This window comes from Nerophis ophidion, linkage group LG29 (assembly GCF_033978795.1).
Source record: "Nerophis ophidion isolate RoL-2023_Sa linkage group LG29, RoL_Noph_v1.0, whole genome shotgun sequence".
NCBI classification, from domain to species: Eukaryota; Metazoa; Chordata; class Actinopteri; order Syngnathiformes; family Syngnathidae; genus Nerophis; species Nerophis ophidion.
This window is the reverse complement of record NC_084639.1, coordinates 22,613,148-22,624,106: the sequence shown is the minus strand read 5'-3', so window position 1 is coordinate 22,624,106 and position 10,959 is coordinate 22,613,148. Positions and strand designations below refer to the sequence as shown.

The following is a 10,959-nucleotide window of genomic DNA, read 5'->3' as shown; positions in this document are numbered from 1 at the left end:
TTGTGTCTTCAAAGAGGTATTTTTATTGCAGTGTTGATTAAAACCACAACAAAGGCCACTGTATGCTAATTACAAATTCAATACCAGCTTTCTTGGTTTGGCAGCAAAAAGTTGTCATTTCCGTCACATAATATTTTAAGAAATACACTCTTTAATGCAAATGATATTACTCCAGCAGGCTTGTTACTTGCTACTTGACAGTCATCTTTCAAGTGTATGTGGTGGAGAAAGATAAATATTTACATTCCATTGTAAGCTGGTCCGCCTCCACCTTCCGGCACCACCCAGTTGATGTTCTGGCTGGGGTCTTTGATGTCGCACGTCTTGCAGTGCACACAGTTCTGAGCATTGATCTGCAGACGCATGCCCTCGCCCGTTTCCGCGGGAACGTACTCGTAAACACCTGAGGAAGACGGAAGTTGGGGTTAACTTTGCTAGCTTTTGGCCAGGACTCCCTGGAAAAAGTTTTTTCATCTCAATGGGATTTGTTCCTGGTTAAATCAAAGGTTGAAATAATTTGTGGCCTCACAACTTTGTTCGACAACTGCAGCATTCCTGCATATTTGTCATTCTTTTGTATTTTATATTTGATGAAATATGATTGTTCTTGTGTAGACAAAGCAGAAACATTTTAACAATATACAGTGGGGCGAAAAAGTATTTAGTCGGCCACCGATTGTGCAAGTTCTCCCACTTAAAATGATGACAGAGGTCTGTAATGTTCATCATAGGTACACTTCAACTGTGAGATACAGAATGTGAAAAAAAAATCCAGGAATTTACATTGTAGGAATTTTAAAGGATTTATTTGTAAATTATGGTGGAACCATTCAAAGCTCTCACTGATGGAAGGAGGTTTTGTCTCAAAATCTCACGATACATGGCCCCATTTATTCTTTTCTTAAAACGGATCAGTCGTCCTGTCCCCTTAGCAGAAAAACAGCCCCAAAGCATGATGTTTCCACCCCCATGCTTCACAGTAGGTGTGGTGTTTTTGGGATGCAACTCAGTATTCTTCTTCCTCCAAACACGACGAGTTGATTTTATACCAAAAAGTTATATTTTGGTTTCATCTGACCACATGACATTCTCCCAATCCTCTGCTGTATCATCCATGTATCCATTTTGGTGTAAACTCAACTCGTTGTTGAGTTTAGGACTTTGGAAAACCAATAATTCTGGAATTTTTTTGGAACTTGGAAAAAGGGTAGTTTGAATTTCCAGGATGGTGGAATGTGTTGAAGGTGGAATGGTTTGAATTGGTTGAAAAATGGCCAATTCATTTTGAATGGGAAAAATGTCCTGAGAAATCTGGGAAAAATTCTGGAATTTGTCTAGGGACAGCCCGCGATTCCTGACTAGGCTGAACAGTTTGAAGTTGGAACGGTTTGAATCGGGTGAAAAATGTGGAAAGTGCAGCGCAGCAAACTCGGGGGAAAAATAAGGATAAATAGATTAATTTTGGTGTAGAAAACCATGTGTGAATATTTTGAAGCATTCACACAATAATAATAAAATCAGCTGATTTAATGTTATTGTAGAAATAAGCCTGGAAACATTGCAACTTGACACAAAGTTATGAAAGGTTATTAGTCTGCAAAAGTCACAAAAAAGCCCACAAAATCTTGGATGTTCACTGTCTTTTAGGCAGGTAGTGTGCAGTGATGGACATCTGCCACCAACATCGATAATCTTATTTCATTATTGTAAATAAAGTCATGCAGACAGTTGTAAGAAAATGGCACCGAAAGATCTGACCAGCAGCTTTACTTTACGGCACTTATGTTCCAGTTTTGCACACGTCCATTAATTTATTAATTGTAAACCGTTTTTTACGAATGCACTGTTTTTTGTAAAAAAAAAAAGAAGTTGCGAGTGATGAATGCTTATTTAGTGAAACGAAAAGAAATATAAAGATGCACCAATCGATGTTTATTCAAACCTGGATGGGATCATGAAGTGGCCAAAGATTCCCACCTCTAGAACACTGTCAGTGCACTTCAGTAAGTACACAGAGTATTGTAAGTGACGACAGACTTGTTCTATGTTCAAAGCTGTGACCAAGATCTGTGAGTCTATGCGATGTATTATTGAGTCATAGAGGATGATTTCTCATCTGCATTTCCTTGTGACCTCCATAACATTATTGGCTATATTGCTGTTAATTTAGTCCACAGTCACTTCTACAAGCCAGACTGCAAAAACCCTGGAAACATCCATCCATCCATCCATTTTCAACCGCTTGTCCCTTTCAGGTAGCTGCATTCGGGCGGAAGGGGGGGTACACCCCGGACAAGTTGCCACCTTATCACAGGGCCAACACAGATAGACAATATTCACACTCACATTCACACACTTGGGACCATTTAGTAAACAGAAGAATCTAAAATACATGAACTTGGGAATTGTTAAAAACAAGTACCATTTTTTTTTTTGACTATAAGGCGCACTTAAATTCCTTTAATTTTGTCAAAAATCGACTGTGCGCCTTATAACCTGATGCGCGGAATAATTTTGGTTGTGCTTACCGATCTCGAAGCTATTTTATTTGGTACATGGTGTAATGATAAGTGTGACCAGTAGATGGCAGTCACACAAGAGATACATCCATCCATTTTCTACCGCTTATTCCCTTTTGGGGTCGCGGGGGCGCTGGCGCCTATCTCAGCTACAATCGGGCGGAAGGAGGGGTACACCCTGGATAAGTCGCCACCTCATCACAAGGCCAACACAGATAGACAGACAATATTCACATTCACACACTTGGGACCATTTAGTAAACAGAAGAATCTAAAATACATGAACTTGGGAATTGTTAAAAACAAGTAGCGGTTTTTTGGACTATAAGGCGCACTTAAATTCCTTTCATTTTCTCAAAAAAACGACTGTTCGCCTTACAACCTGATGCGCCTGATGCACAGAATCATTTTGGTTGTGCTTACCGACCTCGAAGCTATTTTTTTTGGTACAGGATGCAATGATAAGTGGGACCAGTAGATGGCAGTCACGCATAAGAGATACATGTAGATTGCGATATGACGCCAGCAAGCAACACCAAAACATTAATGTTTTGTTGCGCTCAAAAATCTGTCAATGTTTTATAACAACTTAGCTATGAAGCCGCACCACTTGATGGATTGTACTGTACTTCAAAACATAGGAGTATTATTATGGTGTGTGTATAATAAGATAAGACATTATCTGGTGTTTTGTTTCGCAATATTATGCAAAAGAAACTTTTCTTACCTTCTGGTACCTGCTGATCTGTATTTGGGATCTGCATAAGTCCTGAAAATGTTTGCGCGCGTCGGCCATAGTAGTCCGTGTTGACACTATAGTTGATTGGCTTCTTCTTTTTATGGGACATACATCGTCTGCTGTTGCCATTTCTAATATAAAGTAGTGTAAAGTCATTTCTTATATTTGTCAGTAAAAGCACTAAAACATACCGGTGTTGTGAGTTTCCATTATTCACCCAAGGAACTTTAGTTATTAAGAGTTCCGGTCAGGCGGTTTATCAAGGGACACATTTCTGGTGTTGTCTCCGGATGAGGAGCTGCTGCTCCGTTACTTATTGAAGTAAAGTCTGAATGTCATTAAAGCAGCATGGGGCGGCATGGCGTAGTGGGTAGAGCGTCTGTGCCAGAAACTTGAGGGTTGCAGGTTTGCTTCCTACCTATTGACATCCAAATCACAGCCGTTGTGTCCTTGGGCAGGACACTTCACCCTTTGCCCCCGGTGCCGCTCACACCGGTAAATGAATGATGAATGAATGATTGGTGGTGGTCGGAGGGGCCGTAGGCGCAAACCGACAGCCACGCTTCTGTCAGTTTACCCCAGGGCAGCTGTGGCTACAGATGTAGCTTACCACCACCAGGTGTGAATGAATGATGGGTTCCCACTTCTCTGTGAGCGCTTTGAGTATCTAACAATAGAAAAGCGCGATATAAATCTAATCCATTATTATTATTATTATTAGTTAGCGCCATCATTTGACACTTCTTCCACCCCCGTCCTTGCACGCTACACCGCTACAACAAAGATGACGGGGAGAAGACAAAGGTGAGCCACGTAAATAAGACCGCCCACAAAACGGTGCATCCTGAAGCAAATGTCAGAGAGCGACTTGAAGACGATCTGTAAAACATCATCCATGCAACATTTTGACCATTACGTGATATGTAGACCACAAAGAAGTATTTTACATTTAGAAAAAAAATGACTCATTTTGTATGAAAATAGACTTGAATAGACCGGCTTATCGGCAGTGCACATTATAATCCGGTGCGCCCAAGGGTACGAAAATTATGGAATGCAACATTTGTAAGTCAGAAAAGACTAAGGCTGATACCCAATTCTCTCCCTTCCCTTTGTCTTACCACTTAAAAATGAGATGCACGATGAAGTTGTAAAAAATATAGCCCTAAAACTATTTTCCTGTTACTACATCAATTTCACTGGTTGAGACATAGTACTAAACACTATTTTACATCACAGGTATTAGACACGATGATCACAGTATTCAGAAACATGTTGCGTTTGTTAATCATGAGAAGTTTTTCTTTTTTTTCCAGACCACTAATGTACATTTTGAAAGTACATTAGTTGTCTAATCCTTCATGAAATGTAGTAAGTTGTAGTGAAGTCAGCTGGCTGCTAGTCTCATTACATCCTATTTAACTAGCTTGTAATGGTAAATGGTAGAGGTTAGAGATGCGCGGTTTGCGGTCTCATCCGCGGAGTCGGGCGGGTGACATGACGAAAAAAATTGATTTGAATTAGATTCGGGCGGGTGGCGGTTGAACCATCCGGAAATATTTGATGTACATGGTTCTGGGATCGGTGTCACAGAGTACACTAATGGTTGTGATATAAACAATTTTAACACTCTTAATAATATGCGCCACGCTGTGAAGACACACTATACAAGATTGACAAACACATTTCGGGAGAACATCCTCACAGTAACACAACATAAACGCAACACAACAAATACCCAGAATCCTTTGTATCCGTGATAACACCTGACTATTTTATACATTCCGCTAGCAGCATTTTCTTCGTCTCTTCCGCGAATGAGATGAATAATATTATTTTATATTTTACGGTAATGTGTTAATGATTTCACACATAAGTCACTCCTGAGTATAAGTCGCATCCCCGGCTAAACTATGAAAAAAAACCTGCGACTTATAGTCCGAAAAATACGGTAAGTCTTGTTCACTTTAATATATTTTACCTTTATATGTTCCAATACTTTTTCTCAACTAAAAATGTTGTGTTCCATTACAAAAAATGCTATCTTCTAAGTTGTGTATCAGATCCAGATGTAAATACATGGAAATAAAAGCTGAAATGTTGATTTCTTGTCTCATATTCATCTTTTGATGTCAAATTCAAATGTTTTCAGTCTACAACAAAAATAAAAGGAATTGGCTTCAGTGTTCCAATACTTTTGGACAAAATCAAGGGCTAAGGGGGAAAATTGGGACTCGGCCTAAAAAAACATCCTAGGTCCCTTTTAGGGCAAGTACAAACCCCGTTTCCATATGAGTTTAGACACTGTGTTAAGATGTAAATATAAATGGAATACAATGATTTGCAAATCATTTTCAACTCATATTCAGTTGAATATGCTACAAAGACAACATATTTGATGTTCAAACTGATAAACATTTTTTTTTTTTTTGCAAATAATCATTAACTTTAGAATTTGATGCCAGCAACACGTGGCATATAAGTTGGGAAAGGTGGCAATAAATACTGATAAAGTTGAGAAATGCTCATCAAACACTTACTGGGAACATCCCACAGGTGTGCAGGCTAATTGGGAACAGGTGGGTGCCATGATTGGGTATAAAAGTAGCTTCCATCAAATGCTAAGTAATTCACAAACAAGGATGGGCCAAGGGTCGCAAATTGTCGAATAGTTTCAAAACAACATTTCTCCACAAGCTATTGCAAGGAATTTAGGGATTTTACCATCTACGGTCTGTAAAATCATCAAAAGGTTCAGAGAATCTGGAGAAATCACTGCACGTAAGTAATGATATTACGGACCTTTGATCCCTCAGGCGGTACTGTATCAAAAACCGACAACAGTGTGTAAAGGATATCACCACATGGGCTCAGGAACACTTCATAAAACCACTGTCAGTAACTACAGTTAGTCGCTACATCTGTAAGTGCAAGTTAAAACTCTACTATGCAAAGCAAAAGCCATTTATCAACAACACCAAGGAACGCCGCCGGCTTCGCTGGGCCCGAGCTCATCTAAGATGGACTGATGCAAAGTGGAAAAGTGTTCTGTGGTCTGAAGAGGCCACATTTCGAATTATATTTGGAAACTGTGGACGTGGTGTCCTCCGGAACAAAGAGGAAAATAACCATCCGGATTGTTGTAGGCGCAAAGTTCAAAAGCCAGCATCTGTGATGGTATGAGGGTGTATTAGTGCCCAAGGCATGGGTAAATTACACATCTGTGAAGGCACCATTAATGCTGAATGGTCCATACAGGTTTTGGAGCAACATATGTTGTCATCCAAGCAACGTTATCATGGACGCCCCTGCTTATTTCAGCAAGACAATGTCAATCCACGTGTTACAAGAGCGTGGTTTCGTAGTAAAAGAGTGCATGCAGGTACTTTCCTGGCCCGCCCGCAGTCCAGACTTGTCTCTCATCGAAAATGTGTGGCGTATTATGAAGCGTAAAATACGACAGCGGAGACCCCGGACTGTTGAACAACTTAAGCGCTACATAAAACAAGAATGAGAAATAATTCCACTTTCAAAGCTACAACAATTAGTTTCCTCAGTTCCCAAATGTTTATTGAGTGTTGTTAAAAGAAAAGGTGATGTAACACAGTGGTGAACATGCCCTTTCCCAACTACTTTGGCACGTGTTGCAGCCATGAAATTCTAAGTTAATTATTTGCAAAAAAAAAATAAAGTTTATGAGTTTTAACATCAAATATCTTGTTTTTGTAGCATATTCAACGGAATATGGGTTGAAAAGGATTTGCAAATCATTGTATTCTGTTTGTATTTACATCTAACACAATTTCCCAACTCATATGGAAACGGGGTTTGTAAAAGTGGGACATATTAGAGTTAGATGACATTTTACCTGCGGGACAGAAGTGTTGTTCAGGCCCGCCGTAGATGGCCAGGTTCCTGTCCACGGGCACGTTGTCGTCCTTGAGTGTGAGGTGGGCGGGCTGGTCGCCCTCATGGTTGGTGCCGCTCAGCGCCACCGAGGACAGCAAGTCGAAGCTTATCTTGCCGTCGGGCTTGGGGTACTCGATGGGCGTGCATTCTTTAGCCGGCTTAAGCTGGTCGGCATCTCGGCCTGAAAACCAGGACAGACTTGCTGGTACCTCGCCCTGGACAGAGTGGTGTGTGGTGATACTCACCGCAGTGTTTGAGCGTCCAGGGCTCTTTCCCTCGGAGGATCCAGTAGAAGATGCCCGTGTAGACCATGCCACCGTACAGGCCAAAGTAGTTGTGGAAGGATGGTCTGATGTTCCTCACTGCATTGAGCTCCTTCCACACCCACGACGCCTTCAAGGCCTCCGAGTACTCGGGAACATGGAGCCCTGATGGATCGACACTTTATATTCCTGGAAGCTGTAGAAAAGTCATAGTGGTTTACCCGCCGTCTCCGACTGGACACTCTCCGCCGTCACTTTGGGGAAGATGGCCTCGGCGGCCAGCATGCCGCTCTTCATGGCCGTGTGGGTGCCTTTGATCTTGGGGACGTTCATGAAGCCTGGGCTGCAGCCGATCAGCAGGCCTCCAGGGAACGTCAGCTTGGGGACGGACTGAACCAAAGAGCAGAGGAGTTATGGAGGACAACTCCAGTGAAATCCTAGAACTGCATGTTCAAGTTGCATCAATGCTGCAGTGTTCTCCCGATAGCAATACTTTAGTACCGGCACCAAAATGTATTTCGATACTTTTCTAAATAAAGGGGACCACAAAAATTGCATTATTGGGTTTCTTTTTACCAAAAAATCTTACGGTACATTAAACTTTGTTTATAATTACGGACCGAATGTCCCTTTGGGACAGAGGACCTTATAGTATTTCTAAGGTTTTATTCTTTCTTTCTTTATTATTATTCCGCCGCCTCTTCGAGCTGTAATTTGACCCCCTTAACATGTTTCAAAACTCACCAAATTTCACACACACATCAGAACTGGCGAAAATTGCCATCTAATAAAAAAAAACAACAACCCCAAAATCAAAATTGCGCTCTAACGCCCCCTAGGAAACAACACAGACAAAACTGCCAGTAACTTCCGTTAGGAATGTCGTACAGACATGACACAAAACCCTTTATGTAGGTCCAACTTAGACCTACATAAAGGGTTGATTTTTACATCCTTGAGCAAAAATCAACAGGAGGTTGGCAAAAAAATCTTCAAAACCAAAAATTCATAAAAAACATAATTTTTGCCTCTTTGAGCTGTAATTTGACCCCCTTAAAATGCTTCAAAACTCACCAAACTGGACACAAACATCAGGACTAGCGAAAATTGCAATTTAATAAAAAAACAAAAAACAAAAAAAAAAACTGAAAATTGAGCTCTAGCGCCCCCCAGGAATAAAACAGAAAAAAAAATGCTCCTAGGGAGAAAATACAGACAAACTGCTTGTAACTTCCGGTAGGAATGTCGGAGCGAATATGAAACAAAAAACTCTATGTAGGTCTCACTTACACCTACATAGAGACGTGGAACAGGTAGACCAAAAAAATATTAGGAGTTGATGACAGAAACATTGTAAGAGCTATAAAGAAGGGGTCACCAACGCGGTGCCCACGGGCACCAGGTAGCCCGCAAGGACCAGATGATTAGCCCGCTGGCCTGTTCTAAAAATAGCTAATATAGCAGCACTTACCAGTGAGCTGCCTCTATTTTTTAAATTCTATTTATTTACTAGCAAGCTGGTCTCGCTTTGCTTGACAGTTTTAATTCTAAGAGAGACAAAACTCAAATAGAATTTGAAAATCCAAGAAAATATTTTAAAGACTTGGTCTTCACTTGTTTAAATAAATTCATTTATTTTTTTACTTTGCTTCTTATAACTTTCAGAAAGACATTTTTAGGGAAGTATGCAATTACCCCTTCAAAACAAAAGTTTTGTAAAAACCAGTCACTTTCTTTTAAACATTTTTTGTGTCGGCTTCAAACTCGTAGAGGAGAGAGATTGAACCCTTCTGATTAAAAGTTATAAAAAGAGTTTTAATAACTGCTCCGGTTTTGATTTTACGAGCCTTCAAAGAACTGCTGCGCTCATGTTGCTAAAGAAGCATATATCTCTATTGTATTATCAATTGTTCATTAGTTGTGCTTTGCTAAGATGTCTGCTGGCTAGCTAACGCTTATCCGGGCTTGGGTCGCGGGGGCAGCAACCCAAGTCGGTCCCGTCCATCGCTGCTTGCAGCTTTAATTGCAATATGTATTCCTTAAATAAAATAATGAACATACTAGAAAACTTGTCTTTTAGTAGTAAGTAAACAAAGAATCCTGCTGACCTATGCAGTAACATATTGTGTCATTTATCATTCTATTATTTTGTCAACATTATGAGGGACAGGCTGTAAAAATTGATTATTAATATCTGCTGATTTTTAAAATATTTTTCTCTTTTAAAATGTTTTGTTCAAACTTCTGTTAAAATGTAACAATCACTTATTTTTCTGTTGTTTGATACTTTACATTAGACCGGTACTTTTTAGAGGCAGTATAGTACTGAATATGATTCATTAGTATCGCGACACTATACTAGTATACCGTACAAGCCTACATTGCTGACCTCAGCAACCTATTGCCTTTAATGGATTTTTTTAATGAAAGAGACTGTCCACTCTCCATCATTACAAGATCGCCCACATTCATAATTATTACTGTCATTACATTGAATATTGCGCTCTAAAGCGCACGTAAACAAGGACATTTGGTTCAACAACAAGCAGTCCTACCGTGAATTGATTAACGTGGACCCCGACTTAAACAAGTTGAAAAACTTATTCGGGTGTTACCATTTAGTGGTCAATTGTACGGAATATGTACTGTACTGTGCAATCTACTAATAAAAGTTTCAATCAATCCTACCTGGAAGCCGCCCTCGTTTAAAGCGCGGGCGCCATAAGCGATCCTGCTGCCTCCCTCCAAAGTGGGGGCCACAAAAGGATGGTGCTTCCAACGCTGGAACTCTCGGAAGGGGCTCAGGTAAGGGTTGGTGTAGTCTAGACCCACCTGTGCACAAATCATATCTCATCTTTACTCACACACACAATAAACTCATCATTTTAATATATCATTTTTATTCAGATGCATCACATTTTGGAATTTGGATTAATCACAGGTTGTGTAATTAAAATTGGATTAAGAAAAGACTAATATTTGTACACAAAAGCAATTTTATTATAAAAATATAACCTCAGGAACATTTATTTGACTGGTGAACTTTGACAGCAGCAAGTAGGAAACTGGCAGTTTTTGATGCTTTTTCAACTAGAAAAAAAAGCTACAATTCATATGGATTTCATACATCAGTGATGTTATACTGCCAATTCCCATACCGATCATCCAAAAGGGACATCGGCCGAGCACATGTATTAACGGTAAATTTGTCAATATTCATAAATACAATTTCAAAACAATATTGAAGCTACTTAATTTTTTTATTTTATTTCATACCATGAATTCCGGACTATAACTTTTTTAAATACGGTCCTGCTAATTTATGGATTGTATGGATTCTTCCCTCATCGCTCCAAGGAACTTTGTAAGTTTTACAATATAACTACAAATCCTGTTTCCATATGAGTTGGGAAATTGTGTTCGATGTAAACATAAACGGAATACAATGATTTGCAAATCCTTTTCAACCCATTTTCAATTGAATGCACTACAAAGAGAACATATTTGGTGTTCAAACTCATACTTTAAT

The 10,959-nt window shown here is 39.8% G+C and overlaps 1 protein-coding gene across 1 annotated transcript in view; it reads right to left on the bottom strand.

Annotated features, from left to right (window-relative positions):
• etfdh (electron transfer flavoprotein dehydrogenase) overlaps positions 1–10,959 on the bottom strand; it is a 55,333-nt gene continuing 44,374 nt past the window's right edge. Inside the window, exons 9-13 of the mRNA XM_061891979.1 lie at positions 10,119–10,262; positions 7,652–7,820; positions 7,413–7,595; positions 7,127–7,348; positions 1–403 (exon numbers count right to left, since the gene is read on the bottom strand). Coding sequence (XP_061747963.1) covers positions 240–403; positions 7,127–7,348; positions 7,413–7,595; positions 7,652–7,820; positions 10,119–10,262 — 882 coding nt within the window. The 3' untranslated portion in view covers positions 1–239. The remainder of the gene's footprint in view (positions 404–7,126; positions 7,349–7,412; positions 7,596–7,651; positions 7,821–10,118; positions 10,263–10,959) is intronic.